Source organism: Neoarius graeffei, chromosome 6 (genome assembly GCF_027579695.1).
Source record: "Neoarius graeffei isolate fNeoGra1 chromosome 6, fNeoGra1.pri, whole genome shotgun sequence".
NCBI lineage: Eukaryota > Metazoa > Chordata > Actinopteri > Siluriformes > Ariidae > Neoarius > Neoarius graeffei.
In genome coordinates this window covers 81,110,028-81,135,975 of record NC_083574.1, presented here as the reverse complement: position 1 = coordinate 81,135,975, position 25,948 = coordinate 81,110,028, and the positions used below count along the sequence as shown (strand labels likewise).

Here is a 25,948-nt window from a genome sequence, read left to right as displayed (position 1 = left end):
CCATCTGAAGCAGTGAACACACGCGCACACACCCAGAGCAGTGGGCAGCCACATTAGAGCACCCGGGGAGCAGTCAGGGGTTAAGTACCTTGCTCAAGGGCACTTCAGCCCAAGGCCACCCCACGTTAACCTACGTAAATCCATGTCTTTGGACTGTGGGGGAAACTGGAGCACACCCACGCAGACACGGGGAGAACATGCAAACTCCACACAGAAAGGCCCTCACCGGACACTGGGTTCACACCCAGAACCTTCTTGCTGTGAGGCGACCATGCTAACCACTACACCACCGTGCCGCCCACTTTAGAGTAGTTAATCCACTTACTGAAACATTTTTGGACAGGAGGAGATGTAGAGGCCAAAGTACAATTCATAGTATTCGTCTATGTGATTAAAAATGTGTTAAAAAGATAAATAATTTCATTTAGAAGTTCATTAATAGTTAAACCATACTGGAATTCATGTGTGATGTGATTTGGTACATATTGGTGAACGGATGTACTGCCCCTTTAAGAACAGGCTCATGCCAGCTACGTTAAGTTGATTTTCAGAGCTGAGTTTTATCTTGAGAGCTGTGGAAGCAAATGGTTTTCTTACCTGCTACCTGGCCCGCCGACAGGGGGGGACAAACGGGTATGTTGTCCCGGGCCCAGGAATGGGGAGGGCCCAGAACTGGGCTCTCATGAAGTTGCGATTATTTTTATTTCATTTCAAAATGTGTTGATTTGGGGGAGAAATGTGCTATACAGGGCTGTGAAATTTCCGCGGATTCGCAGAATTCCGTCGCGAAAAATATCTTCACAAAACGTCTATTTTTGCATTAAAAATAATTGGGGGGGGGGGGGGGGGGGTCTAGTCGGTTTTAATCGCCTTGCACGAGACCGGCGACTCAATACAGCCGGACTCGCAGAGTTTTATGCCAGCTGAGCGTGGAACACGTCTTGACTGCGACTCAGGAGCAGTGTTGCCAGATTGGGCGGTTTGAAGTGCATTTTGGTGGGTTTTGAACATATTTTGGGCTGGAAAACGTCAGCAGTATCTGGCAACACTGCTCAGGAGTGCATGACAGAGCTAAAAATAGCTATTGCGTGACCTGGCACCACGTACATGAATTTACAGGGTGTAAGATCAGACATAGTTAAGATGCCATCAAAAAGGAAAGCTAAGGAGGTGTTTGAGAGAGGTGCAAAGAGAGCTAGAAAAGAAGACACAGACAGACTGAAGGAAAAGATGAAAAAGAACAAGCTTGTAAAACTGAAAGAGATGGTGTTAAAGAAAAGAAAATTAAAAGACTTTCATTAGATGCTGTTTGACAGACTATGAACATTTTGTAAATAGCTTTAATAGAGGAATGCAAATACTATAGAACTAATAGCCTTACTGAAAGATGAATTGAAAGAAATAGCTGGGAGTGATGCAAAGAGGAATAGAAGGAGCCAGAAGTAAAAGAAAAGATGTAAATAATATATTAGATAAGAAACATTAGTTTTTTTTTTTTAACTTTTGCTCTGTAGACAAGAGACATTGTGACAGATTCTTGGAAAAAGCTAGGACATAATACAATAATTAAGTGTAATTTGGAAGACAACAGGTATCTCTCACTTAAATATTGAGCATGATTTTTCACAAAGTCATATTGAAAGGCCCATCAAAGTTTTCTTTTATTAACATTTCTTTAAATTGTTATTTACACATTTTTTTTACTTTTATTTTGATTGAGATAAAATACATAGGCACTTATTAGATATTTCAAGGTATTTTACATGGATCTTTCATTTTAAAAGAGAAAACTGTTGATAGGTATTTTATATGGCAAAATGAAGACCAAGACTAGTCAAATATTTACTTGTTGAGATCAATTTTTTACTTGCAGGAAATGCTCAGAATACACCATATAACACCTAAAATGGCTACGGAGCTCAGTATCAATGCGCTGTCGAAGCGCGCAGGTGGTGTTAGTACACCTGTCATTATAGTGCGGACTTTCCATAGCATAGAAAATCGCCACGTTTCAATTTGTGTAACTGAACTTGTTTCATGTCACTGGTCATATAAACCTATGTAAACAGGAAAAATGTGGAAGAGTTTAGTCGCATCTAACTACAGCCCCAAAAAATACCATTGGCCATGCTGAGCCTAGCTACATTGCTAACAGGAGTGACAGCGCATCTGACTGACTGGGAGGTCGCACAAAGCTCGGAGAGGTACGGAGCAGCTCGTCTCAATTCAGATAAGAGCATATTTCATTATGGAAGTATGGTGGACTGTTCCTTTAAAAGGTAGAATTAGAAAGAGCCGCTCTGTTAGCCAAGTCAGCTGCATTGAGAAGACAGACTTTAGAAGAACACGAACTACAGCTCAAGGTTGAAAAGGAAGAGTTGGAGCTACAAGCAGGGCTTGCTGCAAATGATGTGCAATTAGCTGTGCTAAGAAAATATGGAGGTTCAGAGGTGTCAGGCAGAACCAGAAGCAGTAGAGTGGATGTACTAATGTCTACTCTAAGGAAGTGTGATGTCAGCCGCAGTAAGTGGTGTAGCCAGTAGTAGCACTCAGCATAGCCACACTAGTGGAAGAGATGCAGATGCGATACAAGCTCCCGTCAACTCAGACAATTCTGTGAATACAGAGAATCTGGTTATCGTCATGCAACGCCAAAATGACATCACTGAAAGCCTAATAAAGCAACAAAGGCTCTCTACATTGCCATCGCCGAACATTCCTGTTTTCAAGGGAGATCCGTTAGAATTCCGTCTCTTCATGACAGCCTTCGAACACCGTGTAGAGAGCAAGACTGAAAATAGCAAAGGCCGGCTTTACTACCTAGAACAGCACACAAATGGACAGCCTAATGACCTAGTGCGCAGCTGCTTTCACATGGACCCAGATCAGGGCTACCCTGAAGCCAAGAGACTTCTAAAGAAATGATTTGGTGATAAATATAAGATATCCATGGCATACCTTGACAAGGCTTTAAACTGGCCCACCATTAAAACAGATGACACCAAGGCACTTGAATCCTACGCCCTCTTTCTAACAAGCTGTAATAATGCAATGGCAAATCTAGAGTACTTAGAAGAGATGGAAAATGCTGCTAACATGCGCACGCTCATCGCAAAGCTCCCATACAGGCTGAGAGAGAGAGATTCAGGAGTGTCGCCATAGACATTCAGAAAAAGCAAGATCGTAGGACGAGGTTCAAAAATGTAGTTGCGTTTGTCAACATACAGGCCGAGATGGCATCACACCCTGTGTTCGGCAAAATCTCAGGGCAAACAAAAACGCCAGACAGAAAAGTCAAGTGGAAAGAACAACATCACAACACTAGCCACCGAAGTAACAGCACAGAAAGCCGAGAAAGGTGCTGCTAGTGCTGGGAACAAGAAAGCTCAGGAGAAGGGAACAAACGTGAACAAGGCCTTCATAAAACCCTGTATCTTCTGTCAGGGAGATCATACCATGGAACAGTGCAAGAAACTTCAAAAAACATTGCACAAGGAAAAGCTTGAGTTCCTTAAGAGCAAAGGACTTTGCTTCAGTTGTCTTAAAGGTGGACATACAGTACTGAGTAAGGCCTGTGAAGAAAAGAGCTGCCAGATATGTTCAGCAACACATCCTACGCTCTTACAAGACAGAAACCTAAAGACTTACCAAATGAAGAGGCTTCAAAGGAGGACCCAAAAGAGGAGTCTCCAAGGGAAGAGCAAACCATTGTCAGTGGATTCGTGGATGCTGGGGATGCAGGCTCGCAGACTGGGGCCGGGGGTACAGGTAGTGTCCTCGCCATCGTTCCTGTGAGAGTAAAGGCAAAGAAAGGCAACAAGGTATTGACCTGTTATGCATTCCTGGATCCAGGGAGTAAAGCCTCCTTCTGCACAAACAAGCTGGCAAACGACCTTCACCTGCAAGAAAAAAATGTGAACACCTGCAAGGAAAAAATGTGAACATCCTACTCACCACTATGGGAGACCAAAGGACAGTCTCCTGCAATGCTGTACCAGACCTAGAAGTGAGTAGCCTAGAAGGTGACGACTTTATCGAGCTCACAGGGGTTTTCACACAAAGGGCTTTCCCTGCGAGTAAAGAGAACATTCCAACTCAAGAAGACATGGATAGGTGGCCACATCTACAAGGCGTACGAATCCCATCAGTCAATGCAGATATCGATCTTCTGATTGGGACAGATGTGGCAAAGGCTTTGGAGCCAGAAGAAGTAATCTGAAGTGTTAAGGATGGGCCATATGCAGTACGCACAGCTTTGGGATGGACAGTAAATGGACTACTGCGTGAGAACATCAGAAATTGGACAAAGAATGGGTACCCGCAAATCCAGACGAATCGGATCTCAGTGGCTCGACTTGCATTGTGGACTGAGCAATTCAAGTACGACTTTCCTGAGCATGCTCAAGGAGAGCGGTCGTAAATGTCTAAGGAAGACCAACTGTTTATGGACAGAGTCTCAGAATCAGCGAAGCTGGTCAATGGCCACTACTCTATTGGTCTGCCGTTAAAGAACAAGGATGTGAAAATGCCCAACAACAGAGCAGTGACAAAACAGCAAGCGCTCAACATAAAGAAGCTTCTGAGAAATCAGACATTCAGGGAGGACTACGTCAGCTTCATGAATGATGTGATAAACAAGGGCTATGCTGTAAGAGTCCCAAGATCAAGAACTAAACCGGAGTGATGGAGAAGTGTGGTATATTCCGCATCACGGCGTCTTCCACCCTAAGAAGCAGAAAATACGGGTGGTATTCGACTGTGGTGCTTCATATCAAGGAACCACACCCAATGAACAATTACTGCAGGGGCCAAACATGACAAGCAGTCTGGTTGGTGTCTTAAAGGATATGGGACATGGATTTTTACCTGGGCATAATTATGTATAAAGGACATAAGAAATGCCATCTAAATCACTGCAGGGCGTCAAAAATGTGAAAATCATCACATTATTCAAGTTTTTCTATACATCAGTGTAAAACAAGGATTCATTAATGAGCTAGGTGGTCACGTGACCCGTGACGTCACAAAAACTTTCCAAGGAGCCAGCGTTTGGGAATCTAATGTAAACAGGTTACCGAAATGGACACCATCGACAGTGACATTCCCGATGTTTCACAGAGATGTGAAGTTAGACCTTATCAATTCGAACCGATAGCTGGAAATTCACATGAACATGGATCTTGTCTTTACTCTGATGGGTCAGATGATTGAGAGTGAGAGTTCATTCAGCCCTCATGAAACTGAAAGCAGTCAGCTCGATAACACTTCCTGGTAAGTTAAAAACAATTCTGCTCAAAGGCTAATGATCTGTTGAAAGAAGTATTATTTTTGTATCATGCATTGAAAGTTCATCATAGATCTAGCTAAAGTCCGTTGCAAGCTAGTTTTTTTTGCTGATATTTTTCGAGATTGTATCTCAATCAATGCTTCCACAGTCCGAGATGAAAACATTCAAAATGGCGAAACGAGTCAGAATTATGATAATCAATAATTGATACACCCAAAATTATAATACTAATCCTTACCTCGGCTTTCAGTCACTTAACGCGGAGGTCTTCAACGGGGGGGGGGGGGGGGGGGGTCACGAAATCGCACCGGATCACTCATATCAACAAAAATATTCCTGCCCTGTCCCCTGGCCTCCGTGCAGGGATGCAAATAGCGCGCCTTTCGGCGGATGCCGCCTTTTTCACGGCTGAATCGCGCAGATCCGATTAAAAAAAATTTAAAAAATAGCGATGTTGGTTCATGGAGCATGAGGCATGAAGTGTAAGGATGAGAGAGAGGCGGTTTGGGTCGGGAAGCTGCGCGCATTTGTGCAGCCTGGTGCAGGTGTGCGCGGCTTCCCGATTTGAACTGTTTTTTTTTTCTCATCCTGATGCTTCCTGTTTCATGTATTAATATCGCTCAGTACCTGAGTATTAATGTTGAAAGAATCCTCAGTGAAATGGTCCGAATACAGTTTGGGGGAAACAGTAGGTGCAAAGTTTCTCAACAGGTGTTCTGTAAAGTTGTCCTACCAAGCCTACTGCGCATGCGCGAAGCCTACTGCGCATGCACAGGTGAGCCCACACTTTCCTCAGCTTCGGGTCCTTGGGGAATGCAAAAAAACTCACTCCAGGGCATTTCCCATTGGAATTATTGCAACCATAAGCAGCACAATACACCATGATGTCCAATGTATGATGTCCAATGCACTTTAAAGACTATGAAAACAATTTTCTTGTCATCCACTTCTCCATTCATCTACCCGCTTGTGCTGTGCCCAAAAGTTTTTGTGACGTATGATCACGTGACAGCGGCTCTTCTGGTTGCAAAAAATGCATATCGGAAGTCGAGCAGAAATGCCATATAATCATCATGAATATAACGATTTTGCTGAATTTAATAGATGATTTTGTATTTGTTGATGCAATTAATTCATATTTTTAATGGAAAGAAACTGATATAGCGTGCTTTTATGTTTCATGTCCCATATCCTTTAACAAGATTCCATTAAGAGTGGGTCACAGTCATGGTGGACGTGGAATCAATGTTCCACCAGGTGAAAGTTCCACCAGAAGATGCTGACCTCCTCAGGTTTTTGTGGTGGCCGGACGGCAATGTCTCACAAGAGCTGCAAGAGTACAGAATGGAGGTACACTTGTTTGGAGCCACCTCCTCACCAAGCTGTGCTAGCTATGTGTTGAGAAGGTGTGCCGAAGACAACAGGAACACATTTGATGCAGCAGCAGTGGATACAGTCTTAAATAACTTATGTTGACGACTGTTTGAGATCAGTTGCCTCTGAACAAGAAGCAATCAAACTACACCACGACTTGAAGGCCATCTGTCAAACAGGAAGCTTTAGATTGACAAAATGGACGACGAACAACTGAGAGGTGTTGTTAAACATTACACAAGAGAACTGGACAACAGAAGTCAAAGATCTTGACCAGGATTCACTCACCATCAAGAGAGCTTTGGGAGTACAGTGGTGTATCTGGTCAGATCAGTTCAAGTTCCACGTGAACATACAGCAGAAGCCTCTCACCAGAAGAGGAATCCTGTCGATTAGGAGTTCAGTTTATGACCCACTGGGGATGTTGTCACCGGTTATACTGCCTGCCAGAAACATCTTGCAAGAACTGTGTAGATTAAGAACAGGCTGGGATGATGCTGTGCCAGAACATCTTGCATAACAATGGACTGGGTGGATGGAAGAGCTTCAACAGCTCACTGACTTTGGAGTGGATCAGTACTTCAAGCCACCAGAGTTTGGAAAAGCAGTGCAGGCTCGGCTGCATCACTTCTGTGATGCGAGCGAAACAGGCTAAGGTACTGTCACTTACCTAGTCCAGGAGAACAGCAGCAACCAAATACACTGCTCATTTGTCTTGGGAAAGGCAAGGGTTGCCCCTCTCAAGCCCACAACTATCCCACGATTGGAGCTGACGGTGGCTGCCTTAGCTGTGAAGGTGGATGTCATGCTGCAGAAAGAACTACAGTTGCCAATATCAGACTCCAAGTTTTGGACAGACAGCACCGCCGTGCTCAAGTACATAGCGACCGAGAACATCAGGTTTAAGACATTTGTGGTGAACAGGATTACCATAATCTTACAAGCGTCAAAGGTGCAGCAATGGAGTTATGTCAATACACAGTTGAATCCAGCTGATTATGCTTCCAGGGAGCAAAGGGTGAGCGTTTTCATGAAGAACGAAGTCTGGATTGCAGGGCCTGTCTTCCTTAGCAAACCAGAAAAGGAATGGCCAGAGAAGCATGATCATCTGGAGGAGCTTACAGCGGAAGATCCTGAGGTCAAGAAAGGCATACTCATTCATGCTACAATAGTAGAAGAAAGCACTGATGCAATGCAACAACTAATCCAATACTACTCGTCATGGATGGATCTCAAGAAGGCAGTGGCATGGCTCACTCGAATCAAGGGAGCCCTGGTGGACCTGTTAAGGAAGAGAAAGGAGATTAATGGATTGTACAGTGACCAACAACGGGTGAACATGGAGATGTTGAGCTACAAAAAGAGTCTCAAACAGACTTACCTGACTGTGGACGATCTGCGATGAGCTGAACTGGATATCATCAGCCACTGTCAGCAAAGGAGCTTCCAGGAGGAAATTTCCACTCTTCAGAGAGACGACCCCATCAAGAAGAGTAGTTGTATCTTCAGACTGAATCTGCAACTTCAAGAAGGAATTCTTCACGTTGGAGGGAGGCTCAGTCGAGCATCCATGCCAGCCGAAGCCAAGCACCCGATGAGCCTCCCTAAATGCCATCATGTGGCTGATCTGATTCTCCAAGATGTACATGAGCGGCTGGGACACAGTGGACGTAATCATGTCGTCTCATGTACGTCAAAGGTACTGGATTATCGATGCTCCCTCTTCAAATCAGAAGAATGTTGTCTCGTTGTACTATCCGTCGAAGACAACATGGCACGTCAGGCACACAAATGATGGCAGACTTACCAAGAAACGGAGTCTTGCCAGACGAACCACCATTCACTAGAACCGGAGTGGACCTATTTGGGCCATTCAACATAAAACGTGGAAGATCATCTGTAAAAAGGTATGGTGTGATATTTACCTGCCTCGCAAGTCGTGCGGTCCACATAGAAATGGCAACGTCTTTGAAAACCGACTCCTTTATTTACGCTCTGTGACGCTTCATTGCAAGAAGAGGTCAAGTAAAGGAAATGTAATCCGATAAGGGGACCAACTTTGTTGGAGGTGATCGTGAGCTCAGAAAGGCTATAAAGGAGTGGAATACTTCACAGATTGAGAACAGCTTGCTCCAACGTGACATCAAATGGATATTCAATCCACCATCCGGATCCCACCATGGAGGGGTGTGGGAGAGAATCATTCGCTCCATCAGGAAAATCATGGGTGCTACACTGAGAGAACAAAGCTTAGACGAGGAAGGTCTGCAGACGTTCTTCTGCGAATGTGAGGCGATTCTGAATAGCAGGCCTATTACCATGCCTTCCAATGATATTAATGATCTGAAAGCCCTCACCCCACTGCACTTGCTGCTACTCAAGACTAACCCCAACTTGCCACCAGGGCTCTTCCGGAAGGATGATACTTACACACGTAAAAGACGGAGGCAAGTCCAGTACATGAGTGATCCATTCTGGAAGCGCTGGGTCAAGGAGTATCTGCCTCAACTCCAGCAAAGACAGAAATGGAACCATCCGTCACGGAACTTCATCCCAGGAGATGTAGTCTTGATTGTTGATGAATCGGCACCCAGGGGATCATGGCTGATGGGAAGAATTGTTAAGACTATGGAGGACGAGCATAGAATGGTCCGCAAGGTTCGAGTCAAGACAAAGACGAATGAACTTGAGAGGCCGAAAACCAAACTCTGCTTACTTCAAGAAGCAGTATGAGAAGGACTGTTAGTGATCCGAGTTTTACTCAGAAGAAAGACGTTTAAAGCCTAGGTCAAAACCGGCCGTACGTGCTCCTATAGCCGGTCTATGTGCAAAAAAACGCAAGAAATGCACGGAGGGCGTGCGTGTGACTTGCTGATTTTCGAGCCGTAGACTGACCGCAGACCGGCCGCAGAGGTTCTTTGTCATGTCAAACAAACTCTACCGGCGCTTACGTTTTTTTCAGGTTGCAAGACAAACTTACGGCCAACGTGCGTCTTTCTCCACAAACAAACAAAAGCAGCGATTTGGGAAACGCCAAAAATTGCACGGCCAAAAAATCGTACGTCCAGTTGTGACCTAGGCTTAAGATGAAAGACATTCACCAGATAAGTTGTAATTGGATAGAAAGCAATTAGGGGCCGGATATGTAGAGGCCAAAGTACAATTCATAGTATTCGTCAATGTGATTAAAAAATGTGTTAAAAAGATAATTTCATTTAGAAGTTTATTAATAGTTAAACCATACTAGAATTCATGTGTGATGTGATTTGGTACATTTTGGTGAAGGGATGTACTGCCCCTTTAAGAACAGGCTCACGCCAGCTACGTTAAGTTGATTTTCGGAGCAGAGTTTTATCTTGAGAGCTGTGGAAGCAAATGGTTTTCTGACCTGCTACTATTCCTACTTTTTTGCTTAGCCATTAGAACAAGTGTATTAGCCAGCTCACATTAATTTTTGTAAGTCTGAAACCAAAAAATAAAACGGAGATCCTTTTATTTCCAACAACGTTTCCGAAGTGGACTTTTGTTGAACTGGGCTAACGGACACTGCTTATGGAACTAGTTGCTAGCAATAATGTGGTGAGAGTAAGCCATTGCAAATATCTCAAGACTTCAAACCTCTACAGGAGAAATCTGAAGTGAAAAAATAAAACGTAGACACAGGAAGTAGAACACCACAGATGGAATCCCAAGTTCAGGTTTGAACCTCAATGTGCCACCCAAGCCATATTTTTCTGAAATACAGAATTTTTCAGCCCCCCCAGGATTCCGCGGGCCTTTTTTGTGATTGTTGCGGGCTAAAATGTCTGATGTTGCGGGGGTTTTTCCAAAAAATTGCGATGAAAGTTGCGGTGTTTTTTAGGTTTTTGTTGCGATTACATTGCGGGAAGTGAAAGTTGCAAGAAATTGTTGCGATTTTAATCACAAAAAGAGAAAATTGAGTAATATGTTAAATTAAGTTATTACTGAAAAACTATTGATTAAAAAAACAAAGACACTGAGAAATGGTCCTATAAACAACTTTACCAATATAAAATATTATCAGGACTACAAAAATGCAGAAAAATAGGCTTTACTTATCCAAATGCACCTGTTGGTTCAAAAGTTAAAGTGCATAGAACCTCACAGCACAACATGAAGTTACCTTAAAATATAATATAAATGCCTCAGCTTTCATGTAAGAAAAAAAAAAACCTATTAATACTACAGTGGTGCTTGAAAGTTTGTGAATCCTTTAGAATTTTCTATATTTCTGCATAAATATGACCTAAAACATCAGATTTTCACACAACTCCTAAAAGTAGATAAATAAAACCCAGTTAAACAAATGAGAAAAAAATATTGTACTTGGTCATTTATTTATTAAGGAAAATGATCCAATATTACATATGTGAGTGGCAAAAGTAGGTGAACCTTTGCTTTCAGTATCTGGTGTGACCCCCTTGTGCAGCAATAACTGCAACTAAACATTTCTGGTAACTGTTGATCAGTCGTGCACACTGGCATGGAGGAATTTTAGCCCATTCCTCCGTATAGAACAGCTTCAACTCTGGGACGTTGGTGGGTTTCCTCACATGAACTGCTCACTTCAGGTCCTTCCACAACATTTCCATTGGATTAAGGTCAGGACTTTGACTTGGCCATTCCAAAACATTAACTTTATTCTTCTTTAACCATTCTTTGGTAGAATGACTTGTGTGCTTATGGTCGTTGTCTTGCTGCATGACCCACCTTCTCTTGAGATTCAGTTCATGGACAGATGTCCTGACATTTTCCTTTAGAATTCGCTGGTATAATTCAGAATTCATTGTTCCATCAATGATGGCAAGCCGTCCTGGCCCAGATGCAGCAAAACAGGCCCAAACCAAGATACTACCACCACCGTGTTTCACAGATGGGATAAGGTTCTTATGCTGGAATGCAGTGTTTTCCTTTCTCCAAACATAACGCTTCTCATTTAAACCAAAAAGTTCTATTTTGGTCTCATCCATCCACAAAACATTTTTCCAATAACCTTCTGGCTTGTCCACGTGATCTTTAGCAAACTGCAGATGAGCAGCAATGTTCTTTTTGAAGAGCAGTGGCTTTCTCCTTGCAACTCTGCCATGCACAGCATTGTTGTTCAGTGTTCTCCTGATGGTGGACTCATGAACATTAGCCAATGTGAGAGAGGCCTTCAGTTGTTTAGAAGTTACCCTGGAGTCCTTTGTGACCTCGCTGACTATTACATGCCTTGCTCTTGAAGTGATCTTTGTTGGGTCAACCACTCCTGGGGAGGGTAACAATGGTCTTGAATTTTCTCCATTTGTACACAATCTGTCTGACTGTGGATTGATGGAGTCCAAACTCTTTAGAGATGCTTTTGTAACCTTTTCCAGCCTGATGAGCATCAACAACGCTTTTTGTGAGGTCCTCAGAAATCTCATTTGTTTGTGCCATGATACACTTCCACAAACATGTGTTGTGAAGATCAGACTTTGATAGATCCCTGTTCTTTAAATAAAACGGTGTGCCCACTCACACCTGATTGTCATCCCATTGATTGAAAACACCTAGCTCTAATTTCACCTTCAAATTAACTGCTAATCCTAGAGGTTCACATACTTTTGCCATTCACAGATATGTAATATTGGATCATTTTCCTCAATGAATAAATTACCAAGTATAATATTTTTGTCTCACTTGTTTAACTGGGTTCCCTCTATCTACTTTTAGGACTTGTGTGAAAATCTGATGATGTTTTAGGTCATATTTATGCAGAAATATAGAAAATTCTAAAGGGTTCACAAACTTTCAAGCACCACTGTAGTATTGTGTGCAGGCAGTCTCTCCTGAAGACTAAATTAAACAATAATTATAAACTAATAAAATAAATGGCTTAGACTTAATAGAAAAAAAAAAAAACTATTTCAACAGAATCTCACAGTATGATGCTGAAGCTGCCTAAACAATGGAAAATAAAATAATTTTGGCAAAAATGTTGGCATCCATTCATTTCTTGTATTAGGTAAAAAAAATAAAGTGCACACAGTCCTTCACTGTAAACATAACACACTTTCAGTAACAGAATTTAAGCCTATATAAACACTGACTCGCACATCATGCAATGTTGCCAGATACTGCTGACGTTTTCCAGTCCAAAATATGTTCAAAACCCGCCAAAATGCACTTAAAACCACCCAATCTGGCAACACTGTGCACATGCTGCTTCTCTTGAACGTGTACACGGAAGTAAGGCGGAAGGTAGTTTGTCGACGTCACCTCAAGACGACGCCAACGATTTGTCAAATTTGCGGGAAAGTTGCAGTGATTGGATATAATTGCAACACCGCCCTGAATTTGCGGGGATTGGTTGAATTTGCGTTGAAGTTGCAAATTGCAACATCGCAAAATCCTGGAGGGTCTGATTTCTCTAGGTAGGATTTCCCTAACTAGTCCTCAAATGAGCATCAGGTGTTGAAAGCAGAAAAAGCTCTTTAAGAAGATAGGAAAACAAGTAAATGTAACATTGCTTATATAGCAAGGCTAGATCTGTTTAATCAATTTAAGGCACTCTTGTTCCCATTTCATACTTGTGTTCCAGATGTTGTCACAGCTGGCCCAGGGAAGCTGAGACTTGAAAGATGAGACCAAATAGAGCAATGCCCAGGCCAAGATTATGATGTAACACATGCAGGCATACAGTTGAATCACTTGGCCTGCATAGCCAACACCTGAAAGAGGACATAGAGCCAGTAAGTAATAGACCACAGGGAATAAAGTTCCTAACGTTGCACAGGACAAGTACACTGTGCGGCCTAAAGCATGTGAACACCTGAAATTTAAACTCATATATGGGCCTTCCCTCAACTGTGGCCCCAGAGTTTGAAACATACAATTGTTTGGAACGTCTTTATATGCAGTTACATTACATTTTCCCTTCAATGGAACTAAGAGGCCCAGCCCTGTTCCAGTATGACCATCCCCCTGTGCACAAAGCTAGCTCCATAAAGTTAAGGTTCACCATGTTTGGTGTAGATGAACTCGAGTGGCCTGCACAGAGCCTGGAACTCAACCCCACTGAACACCATTGGAATGAACTAGAACTTTGTGTGTGTGTTTTTTTTTCAGGGTCTCAGAATCCATCGTAATATCTTCATCTTTGTTACAGTTTAAATGTTATAAGAGAGTATTTTGTTATGAGAAACCAGAGTGAGAGTGAGTGAAGGGTTTTTGTTTTGTTTTTTTGGGAGGGGGGCATTCAGAGAGTGCATCTTGGACAAACAGGTGTACATATATGAAACTTCTTAAAATCTTCCTCTGTCTGTGTATGCGCCTGCTTGCAATCTTTATTAAATGAGAAAACAGGAAATTTACTTCAAAATCTAACACAACTTACCTCAAGAATTTTGCTCTAGCTTTCACTGCCATGAATCCTCTCCCCATAAAAATGGCAGTTAGCGAAGATTGTGTGAAAGAATAAAATCTGTATTTAAGCTGAAGACAGAGCTAGCTTTAAGGTAACATGACTTGAGTAACCCAATTAATTAAAAAAAAAAAAATCACCCACTGAAATCCCTCACCTGAGTTACTATCATTCCACCAATTTCCAGGAGGTTGTAATCAGGGTTGTTCAGTCTTATTCGCAAATGGCCGGTGTATTACACTGAGTAGTAAGAAAGTACTGACTAGTTTCTAATTAGCTGGCATTAGCAGTGTTGTTCACATCATCTCTGAGAAGCAATGAGGATGTTCAGAGGTGTTTAGTGATTTACATATCAAAGAGCTTGTAATATAAAATATGATATTTTATGTACAACATAAATGCCTGGTGTTAGCAGTGTTGTTTACATTGTCTCTGAGAAATAGAAGCTGTTCAGAGGCATCCAGTGACCAACATAACTGCAGACTTTTTATTTTTAGTGTTTTCGTGATTCACATGGTGAAGTGATTAAAATAATCTCTTATGTTCAACAGCATACAATAAAATGAAGACGACATGGCAAATTGATATCATTCTCAGACGACGGGCAGGGTGCTGTTCAGCTAAATCAAATAGCTCATGCATTTAAAAAAAAAACATGATACTGAATGTGTGTAGAGCAGATCAGTCTACACATACTGTGTTGAATGTTGTGCACAAATTCACAGACTTAATTTTAAGTCTACACAAAACTGTGTGTAAAAAAGCTGAATTCTTCCAGTGCAATTTTATTTAATATTGACAAATTTATACATGCCTCTTTTTTCAACCCATCTGGATTACTCTAATGCTGTGTTCACACTTATACCAGTACGAAAGTGGTATAACTGTGTCGATACAAAGTATACCAATACAGTTTAGTGCATCTGTCCACACTAGCGAGAAATGTTTGCGGTGCGCGAAATGTTTGTGGTTACCGAGTAACTTCCTTCCAAGAATATATGGCAGATGAAACAACGCGCGTGTGTGTGCTTTTTGTTGTCAATGTACAGTCTGTATTTCTGGTGGTCATTTATTCAGTTGAATCGTATAAAACGCGTGAGGCAGTTAAGAAAGAAACAAACGAATCTCCATTCTTCACTATTTTATTCAGCGAAGACATTGATTGAGGTGTGTGACTTTGCGCATTATATTTGTATCAAATGGGGCGGCACGGTGGTGTAGTGGTTAGCGCTGTCGCCTCACAGCAAGAAGGTCCGGGTTCGAGCCCCATGGCCGGCGAGGGCCTTTCTGTGCGGAGTTTGCATGTTCTCCCCGTGTCCGTGTGGGTTTCCTCCCGGTGCTCCGGTTTCCCCCACAGTCCAAAGACATGCAGGTTAGGTTAACTGGTGACTCTAAATTGACCGTAGGTGTGAATGTGAATGGTTGTCTGTGTCTATGTGTCAGCCCTGTGATGACCTGGCGACTTGTCCAGGGTGTACCCCGCCTTTCGCCCGTAGTCAGCTGGGATAGGCTCCAGCTTGCCTGCGACCCTGTAGAACAGGATAAAGCGGCTAGAGATAATGAGATGAGATGAATGAGATTCGTATCAATACAGAGCCGCTTCATCTGTCCACACTACGCGAAGCGCTACAGTACCGATACTGTACCGGTACGAAACCTATACATTTGTGGGTTTTGTACCGATACAGTTATACCGCTACAGTACCGGTATAGTTGCTAGTGTGGACAGGTGTTGCGGTACGAAAGTAGTTTCGTATCGGTACAAAATCCCTAATGTGGACAGGGTATTAGCCTCTCTTCACTGGTTTACCAAAAAGCTTTATCACTAGTGTAAGATTGTGTGTTCTCGTGCATAGCTGTCCTGAGCTTTATGACCCTTTCACACCCTGGTAAACGTGCATAATCGCGAGAACATACTCTTTTATTTTCTCTGTACCTTCTAGTTTCGCTGAAACCACATTCCTGGTTCCTCCTGTTCTAGGGGGTGTATGGTCTGCTCTTTCATGTATAATAAAAACGACTCCTTATCTGGCGAGTTGACCTTGTGCCCCCGAGCCCCTTACTTATCTTGTCACGCAAGCTTCTGATGTATATAAACCCTGCTCTTTCTGTGTATCGTTGAGCAGTGCTTGAATAAACCAGATTGATTTAACTCGTGTGGTTTGTTTTAACCCTGCTCCAGAGCGCTCTTACGTCAACGCATCTGAACTGAGACAGACACAGGTTCTAACAATTTGGTGACCCCGACGTGATACTCTCAATCAGGTAAGACATGTTTGATTGACTACCTGGTTGGCAGTAGTTTCGTAGTGTCCTACGGAGGACAGTTTTCCCTGGTTCGAGTCCAGGAAGAGCGCGCTATACAAATTTGTACTATATTTGTTGTCTGTTCCTCTTCAGATCCGTTTGTTGTCATTGTACGATGGGAAGCTCGTTCCCTAAGCCTGCGCCAGGGGAAACCCCGGCCGAATGGATGACTAGGTGCGGTTTCGCTTATTATGTTTCTCCTTGGCTCGATAATTTGGCAGGTTGGACCGAGGCCAACCCTCAAATTCCTTCATATCCTCGCCGAGGTACTTTCGATCCTGGTTATCTTGCATCGGCCCATCGCATGATTTATGAGGGATTAGGGGACCCCGGATGGGATCGCCCGTATATGCGGGAAGGATATGCCAAATGGTATGATATGAAGAAGATTTGGGATAATTTTAAACAGGCTTATACTCCCCGTTCAGTCTTGAAGTCCATCCCGAAGCCTCGATCTGCGCCCGTTACTACAGAAACGGTGGAGGCGGCGTTGGGAAAATCTAAATCTCCTTCTGCTCCTCCAGCCTCGTTAGACAGTAAACCTCCGCCTTACAGTAAGACCGGAAAAGCTACTGGTAAATCGTCGTCATCTGTAAAAACGATTCCTAAAATTTATCCGTCCCTGGCTGCTGTGTCTGCGTGCCCCCCCCCCCCCACGGTTGACAGAGGGCAGCGTCCCGGAGGGATAAAGGGTGCGCCTGCATCAGCCAAGAACGGCAAAGACGAAGAAAGTAGTGACGATACCGATGATGACACTGATGATGACGATTGGGATAATCCCGATGGTGTGGGTCCAGACGCCGGCTCGCGTCCTTATCCGCCACAAAACGCTGCTTGTGTATGGGTTGCAAAGCGCAGTGGTATTGATATAACTCCTCCGTCCCCGTCGGCTCTTAAGGACATCATCTCACTTCTTCCGTCACCCGACAAGCCTCTGCTCTTCGTTGATCAGTTAATTAATGTTTCTCGTAACTGTCAGCTAACGGGAGCCGACTACCGGTTTATTCTGCAAAATAAATTAGGAGGCGCATATGATGAGACAGCCCTGTAATTGTTAGAACCTGTGTCTGTCTCAGTTCAGATGCGTTGACGTAAGAGCGCTCTGGAGCAGGGTTAAAACAAACCACACGAGTTAAATCAATCTGGTTTATTCAAGCACTGCTCAACGATACACAGAAAGAGCAGGGTTTATATACATCAGAAGCTTGCGTGACAAGATAAGTAAGGGGCTCGGGGGCACAAGGTCAACTCGCCAGATAAGGAGTCGTTTTTATTATACATGAAAGAGCAGACCATACACCCCCTAGAACAGGAGGAACCAGGAATGTGGTTTCAGCGAAACTAGAAGGTACAGAGAAAATAAAAGAGTATGTTCTCGCGATTATGCACGTTTACCAGGGTGTGAAAGGGTCATAAAGCTCAGGACAGCTATGCACAAGAACACACAATCTTACAATCCCCTCTTTTATACTTTGTTTACAGAGTATAACTACAGTTTAGACTCTAACGTATTGACAGACATAACAAGACTGATTAGTATGTTGTTTAGCAGTCCAATTGGCAAATCGCCAAAAAACGTTGTCCTCGTGGCTGGCTTGAGCGGGATTCCCTGCTCCAAGCGCTAAGACCAATACCAGAAGGAAAGTCATACTGGTCACTGACTTTGTTCTTTCTGTGTCCACAGGATGTAGATAGTTGAAGGTAGCCCAGGCTCACGTGTCTTCCAGATTCCTCAGTTCAGAAGTCTGCGGGACGCACCGACCATCCCCTCTTTGTAGATCAGCCGAAACCGGATCACTCCGGATGCTGGAAAGGGGATCCCTGAAAAGGCCGTCAGCTATTGTCACAGCAACTTTCTGAAACACAAAAACCTGTTAAGCATCAACAATATAGATTTCTATTACATTGGAGCCTTCTTTATTCGACTGGCATGAATCCACTGTGGAAAAAGGTCAGTTAGTACAGCCGTTCGAGTTACAGCGAGCACATCCGTGGGCTCACTGTAGGGCGGTTCCTCTAGAGGAGTGCCTAATTTAGCGAATTTCTTTACCAACACTTTATCCCCTACCTCAAAGGGGTGAGTGGGTGCCTCAGGAATGGGAGGCTTTTTGGAATTTAGTCTCGTCCAGTATTCATCAAGTACCCGCATGAGACCCACGGCGTACTCACTGAGATGTACATCAAGATCACTCGTTCCTATAGCCTGCATACCTCTGCGCCAGGGTGTAGGAAAAGGCCGGCCCATCACGAGCTCGTACGGAGACAGGTTGTCGAGGGCCACTTGAGCGGTCATTCGCATGTCAGCGAGGACTACGGGTAAAATTTGTACCCAGTTTTTAGTGCCGGTTTCTTGCATTGCCTTGCGCAGCTTACCCTTGATTGTTCTATTTGCGCGCTCCACAATGCCGGAGGATTGTGGATGGTACGGGATGTGGAATCGCCAAAGGATTTTTAGGTCCTTACATAGTTCTTGTGTCACCTTAGAGGTGAACGGCGTCCCTTTGTCAGAGTCTATCCCTACCGGGAGGCCATAACGCGGAATGATTTCTTGCGTCAATTTGTTTACCGCCGTGCGAGCGTCTTCTTTCCCGCAAGGGAAAGCCTCCACCCATCGTGAAAATTTGTCGACCATGACCAAGAGATACTTAAAGGGGCCCTGTTTTGGCATGTGAGTAAAGTCAATCTGCCATTCCTGGAACGGCGTGTCAGGTATGGGAAGGTGCTGATGTACCGCGCCTGGTTTAGATGGATTATTCTGGGCGCACGTTAAACATCTGTCTAGAATGTGATGTACATCGGTGTGTATTTTGTCGATGCAAAATATTTTGGATAAATCCTCCACTACCCCCCTTCGTCCGCGGTGAGTGGGACCATGAAACTCGCGGACGAGGAAAGGAGTGCAATGTCTAGGCAAACAAAGGCGGCCCTGAGCATCGATCCGAACGCCGTCAGACGGCTGCGCGCCGCATGAGTCCCAGAAATGGTTGTCTGAGGCCGAAGCGGAGGCCTGGAGGGAGATCAAGTCAATGTCCGGAAGAACGGCACTAATCATGCGACTGGATGAGACCAGGGAGAGAGTAAGCGAAGGCGGAAAAACACCGGAGGCAGCCGCGGCTTTGGCAATGCGATCGGCGAGAGAGTTTCCCCTGATCTCAAAAGAGTCCCCAATACAATGAGCACGAGTCTTAACAATGGCTAAAGAGCGCGGGAGAAGACAGGCGGTGATTAAATCAGTAACAAGCGAAGAATGAGAAATGGGCTTACCGTCTGCAGTGGTGAACCCACGCGAAGCCCAAATCCGACCAAAGTCGTGAGCAACGCCGAAAGCGTAACGTGAATCAGTGTAGATAGTGACGTCTGTGTCCTGGGCAATAACACATGCACGGGTTAGAGCGTATAGTTCGGCAGCCTGAGCCGAGGAGAAAGGAAGAGAAAAAGCTTCAACAGTTTCATCAGGAAGGCGGCACACAGAATAACCACACACGAAAACGCCGTCAGAGGGGCGTGAGCACGAGCCGTCCACAAACAGCGAATCACCTGAAAGTAACGGGGTGGAGCGTAAGTCGGGGCGGATACTTGTCTCGAAAAGAATGCTAGAAATGCAGTCGTGTGTTTCAGAAGGAAGAAAATCATCCTGTGAATTGAGGAGGCGCTGAAGCGCGTGCGCGAGAGAATCAAAGGAGGAGGAGGGCTTAACAGTAAGGTTTTCGGTGGCCAAAAGAATAGACTCGTATCCAGAGCGACGCTGCGCAGATAAATGCTGGGTACTGAGGTTCTTTAAAACGTGCACTACATCATGTGAGGTGTGGAGAACGAGCGGGTGAGACAAAACCAGCCGTTCAGCGTCCGTGACCATGACAGCACATGCAGCCACCGCCCTGAGGCAAGCAGGGAGACCCTGTGCCACAGAATCAAGAGTTTTAGAGAGGAACGCACAAGGCCGCATACCCCCCCCGTGCTCCTGCGCCAAAACCCCAGACGCAGTTCCCTGCTGGTTGCACACATATAAATGAAACGGCAAACGGTAATTCGGAAGTCCGAGAGCAGGGGCCGAGCATAAAGCCTGTTTCAAGGCCCTGAAGGCCGTCAGCATCTCATCAGACCACACCAGGGGCTGAGTCAAAGGGTCCGAGTGCAGAATTGCAGAGCGCAGACACTTGTCATAGGTGGAACAGTCAGGAATCCACTGGCGGCAGTAATTGATAAGTCCCAGAAAAGCCATGAGGGCGTGTTTGGTGGCAGGCACCTGAGTGTCTAGGATGACCTGCACACGCTCGGGGCTGAGCCTGCGGGAGCCCTGGGAGAGATCGTGACCCAGATATCGAACAGTGGGGAGGCAGAACTGAAGCTTAGTTCGTGAGACCTTGAAACCTTCTTGCGCCAGAAGAGAGAGGAGAGCGAGTGTGGCTTTAGCGCAAAGGTCCTCGTCCTCCGCCGTTACCAGAAGATCATCCGCGTATTGGAGCACGGAGGAGCCCGAGGGGAGGCACAAACCGGCCAAGGCGTCCCTCACTACGGCTGTAAAAACCGCGGGGGAATCGACATATCCTTGGGGTAACCTGGTCCATGTGTACTGCTTTCCCCTGTGCGTAAAAGCGAACAGGGGCTGCGTGTCGTGGCCCACAGGGACGCTGAAAAAGGCAGAACAGAGGTCAATCACAGAGAAAAACGCATGTTCACACGGAATCGAGGCCATAAGAGAGGGAACGTCTGGAACTAATGGGGCGACTGGGATAATTAACTCATTAATCTTACGCAAATCCTGGGTGAAACGCCACGTGCCGTTGGGCTTCTGCACCGGATTCACTGGGGTGTTATAAGGGCTGACACAGGGAACAACCACACCTTGCTCTAGGAGAGAACACAGAACATCATCAATGCCAGACAGTTTAGCTGGGGAAAGGGGGTACTGTTTTACATATACTGGCGAAGAGTGTTTAATGACCGCCTCGTAAGGGGTACAGTTAACAAAGCCCACCTCGTCCTTATGTTCCGCCCAAAGAGAAGCTGGGAGATCAGAAAGAGAGGGTGTGAGGCAGGTAACGGCACAAGCAGCATTGAGAAGGTTATGGGGGAGAGAAAGAGAGGTGAGGGCAAGAGCAGCCGACGAGGTTTCGTCTGGTATGTCAACAACCATGTGTGAGCCACTAAAAGAAATAGAGAGCCCTAGGAGGCTCATGAGGTCCCGTCCAAGCAGGTTAAAAGGGCAATCAGGCATGCAAACAAAGGAGTGAGAAAACTTCAGTAAAGGATCAAGGGCACAAGTAACAGAAAGGGGGGGCGTGCAACTGGAATGGAAAGGAACCCCTTCTATTCCCACAGAGCTTACAGACCGTGTAGATAAAGGACCCGCATATTCCCTCCCCACTGAGGACATGGTAGCCCCGGTGTCGAGTAAAAAAGGATATTCAGTCCCTGCCAGGCATAAAACAATAGTGGGAAGATCTTCGTTAAGAGGGGAGCTGAATAAAAGATTTAACATAGCAACGGTCGGGGTTTCATCGCTCTGAGGGCAGCCCTATGGGCGGGCAGGATCTCTCTGCCCTGTGGGGCTTGAACCGGCGCGCATGACGGGTTTCTCGCGTTCCTGCTCATCTCGCTGTTTCGCATGACATTCTCTTATCCAGTGCCCCTCTTTTCCACAATAGTGGCACTTTCCATTTCTCCTCCCTCCCCCGCCGCGCGGTCCCGTTCGGCGACCCCTCTCCTGTCGTCCCTCCGCTCGTCCGCCCGGCACGACGGATAAACATGCTTTATTCGTTTTACAGTCTAAAAGACCATCGCTCTCCAACGTGCGCACCCGCTCCCCGGCCTGACGGAGGACCAGATTATTCCGGTCACTCCAGTGATGTTTTAAAACGCTCTGTATTTCGGGGCGACAATTAGACAGAAAGGTGGACAAGAACATTGGGTTCGGGTTTGCCAAATCAAGTTCAAGACCTCCCAAATGTTGCCAAACTTCCCCAAAGCGCTTCCAGAAAGCCGACGTCAGCTCAGAACGCTCCTGTTTGCAATTAGTGACCTGTGACAGGTCTCTATTTGCTTGTTTTAAGGCGAGCAGGTATCGCGTCAATTGCTCACGAAGCTGCTGCAGTGCGTTCGGCGTGTCCTTCCAAAAGAAGGTAGTCACGGTGCGCCGACGCGGGCGACCGTCATCCCCTTCATACTCTTCCTTAATATTTTCAGCTTGATCATTGACGGGGGCGAGAACCTGAACGTTTTCTAACAACTAGTTTCTCGAGAGTGAAAAATGCTGCTGCATGAATCTTGAAGACTGCAAGGTCACTATATATCTGTAAACAACTACATTGTCTAGCACTGACTTAGAATTGATTTTAAGATGTGTAGTGATATTTAAATTCCTTTTGTCTTGCTTCCACTGTACCTCGTGAATTAATTGTTCCAATGTCCCAGATCAATTACTATAACAAATATCCTGGCCATACCCACTATCCTGCAAAAGGGTAATGAGGCAGCCGTTTATGGCCCCAACCTTTGCAATTCCCTCTGTGATTACCCAAGAGCTGTCAATCATCTGGAAACATTTAAAAGGAGACTAAAGACATCCATTTGTCAGCAGTTGAACCCAGTTACATTCCACGTCAATACATGCATAAACTAACACAACCCATCCACCCATCATCTATACCACTTATTTGTCACAAGCGGACCTTGAATACAGATCCATGTTTATTCAGTTTATGAACACAACACACCATTGTCACTTACCCTTAGCCAGTGGGCAGATATGTTGCCAGCATGTGATAGCCCCTTCTTGTGTGTATTGTCCCATAGCAGTTTCCAGAAGGAATAGGGGCAAACCACAAGTCACAGCAAACACAAAGTAGGGCACCAAAAACACCCCTAATAACATGCAAACAATGCCAACCTCCAAATTAGTAACAAAATACAAAAAGAGTTTTACTTGGTTTCTGCAAATAGAGAAACACAGCAGCCAGTTGTTAAAGACAAAATACTTGTAAATACTATGGAATAGAAACCTCTAATAAACACTTCAGAATGCTTAGCAGTTGTCTTTTCAGTTATTTATTATAGTAGATCATATAAAACAGATATATAAAATAGGAAAGAGGAAGAAGAGAGAAGACGACGACACCACTTCAATGATGCCGAGAGTACGCGCACAGTTGTGTTTTAGTGGCTGTTATCTATTATACTCTAAAGCTTACTGCTTGCATCTTCACGTGATTGGGTCAAGATTTTCTATGAAGCTTTGTTAAAGCATGCATCTGGCGTGCTCTGGTATGTGCAGGTGGATGCATAGTTAGGGAGAACTCAGGCACCCTGCTTATTACCACCAAGGCCACAGAAAGGCAATTACAACATGGGAAAAACATCTTTCTCAGTACACTAGGCCACTTGAGCTCAACACACAAACACAAAGAATAGGAATGTTCATCCACTAAATTTCCCTCACTAAAATACGTTTCCTGTACTTCAGGGTTTCATGAACTTAAAGGGATAGTTCGGGATTTTTGACATGAATCTGTATGGCATCCCCATCAATAGTGTCGTGCAAACACACTGACCTTACCCCTGACAGCATCCTGTGAGTCCAGTTCTTGTCCAGTTTTGGTCCAGACGAAAGTAGTCCGGCAAGTTTGTTGGGGTCACGAAAGTAAAACGTTTTTCGTCTCAAAACAGTATGTGTTCAAAAGAGTGATATATTTGCATCACAAAACCGTTGGCAAATAAAAAGTCAGACCTCGAAATCGCTTGGCACTATTTTCCTGCGCGCTGCCGGCTTCATCCAGCTGCGGCTCCAGCTTCAAGGATAAGCTGGAGCCGCATAAGTAGGAGTCCCGGCGGGTGGTTTGTATTCGATTCGTTTATATCCCGACCTTGTTAGCTGTCAGATTTATGTTCATGGACCCGGTAAGCTGGTAAATAATATTTATTTTTTTTTTCTTTACCAAATTCTAACAGAAAACGAGAGCGCCCGAAAGGGAAAGCTGAGCCGAGCTGCTTCACGGCTGTAATGCAAATTGCTTTCCTCCTCAGTATACAAGTGCGCTTCCATGTCAGGGAAAAAGAAACTACCACTGCTGCCTATGTAGTGCCCTATTTATACAAATAGGAGTCATTCAGGATTCAGCCATGTTTTTGCTCCGTGTCATGGCTGAATCCTGAATGACTCCTATTTGTATAAATAGGGCACTACATAGGTAGCAGTGGTAGTTTCTTTTTCCCTGACATGGAAGCGCACTTGTATACTGAGGAGGAAAGCAATTTGCATTACAGCCGTGAAGCAGCTCGGCTCAGCTTTCCCTTTCGGGCGCTCTCGTTTTCTGTTAGAATTTGGTAAAGAAAAAAAATAATAAATATTATTTACCAGCTTACCGGGTCCATGAACATAAATCTGACAGCTAACAAGGTCGGGATATAAACGAATCGAATACAAACCACCCGCCGGGACTCCTACTTGCGGCTCCAGCTTATCCTTGAAGCTGGAGCCGCAGCTGGATGAAGCCGGCAGCGCGCAGGAAAATAGTGCCAAGCGATTTCGAGGTCTGACTTATTTGCCAATGGTTTTGTGATGCAAATATATCACTCTTTTGAACACATACTGTTTTGAGACGAAAAACGTTTTACTTTCGTGACCCCAACAAACTTGCCGGACTACTTTCGTCTGGACCAAAACTGGACAAGAACTGGACTCACAGGATGCTGTCAGGGGTAAGTCAGTGTGTTTGCACGACACTATTGATGGGGATGCCATACAGATTCATGTCAAAAATCCCGAACTATCCCTTTAAGTCAGGGAAAGCACATTAACCATGAACCAATAATTCATGCAAACACAATATACAAAAGAGACAACAGACAATATAAAACCTCTTTCAGTACTCTTACCTCCTCCATTCCTGTAGCAGAGGTAGGGGAATCTCCAAACATTGCCCAGACCCACAACATCTCCTGCTACAGCCAGAAGGAATTCAATTTTACTCTCCCAGCGTCCCCTTGCCTCTAGTTTTCGGTTTTTCGACATCTCTTCATGAATTTCTCTCTCCTGCTGTGCTACCTGAATAACACCTCCTTGCAGCTCTTTGATTCCTAGCACCACAGCCAAGTTTACCTTGAGCAATCACCTATGTTTTCCTAAACTTAAAAAAAAAAAAAAGACAGAAGCAGAGTTGTGTTTATATATAAGACACAAGTCCCCTTGAAGCTATCGAACACTTAAATATTTAAGTCGTACTGAGGTGTGGTCAAAACAGAACTGGAAACAGACACATACTGTACATTTTTAGAGAATACTTACATTAGATTTCATACATCATGAACATACGCAACAGCCAGGTGTAAAAACAGTAAAGAGTTTTATTGAGGCAAAGCTAGCAGACAAATCTAAAATGACAGGCAAAAGGCAGAGCCAAAAACACACAATGTTCAGGCAAGGCACAAAAGGTTAGAGGCAATATCAAAAGGCAAAGTCCAAATTACAACCGCGATTCCAAAAAAGTTGGGAGCAAGTGCAAATTGTAAATAAAAACGGAATGCAGTGATGTGGAAGTTTCAAAATTCCATATTTTATTCAGAATAGAACATACACT

General features: G+C 44.5%; 1 protein-coding gene across 1 annotated transcript in view; it reads right to left on the bottom strand.

Annotated features, from left to right (window-relative positions):
- LOC132888106 (sodium- and chloride-dependent GABA transporter 3-like) overlaps nt 1-25,383 on the bottom strand; it is a 50,716-nt gene extending 25,333 nt beyond the window's left edge. Inside the window, exons 1-3 of the mRNA XM_060924099.1 lie at nt 25,248-25,383; nt 23,103-23,237; nt 13,234-13,374 (exon numbers count right to left, since the gene is read on the bottom strand). Coding sequence (XP_060780082.1) covers nt 13,234-13,374; nt 23,103-23,237; nt 25,248-25,383 — 412 coding nt within the window. The remainder of the gene's footprint in view (nt 1-13,233; nt 13,375-23,102; nt 23,238-25,247) is intronic.
- Nucleotides 25,384-25,948: the final 565 nt, after the last annotated feature.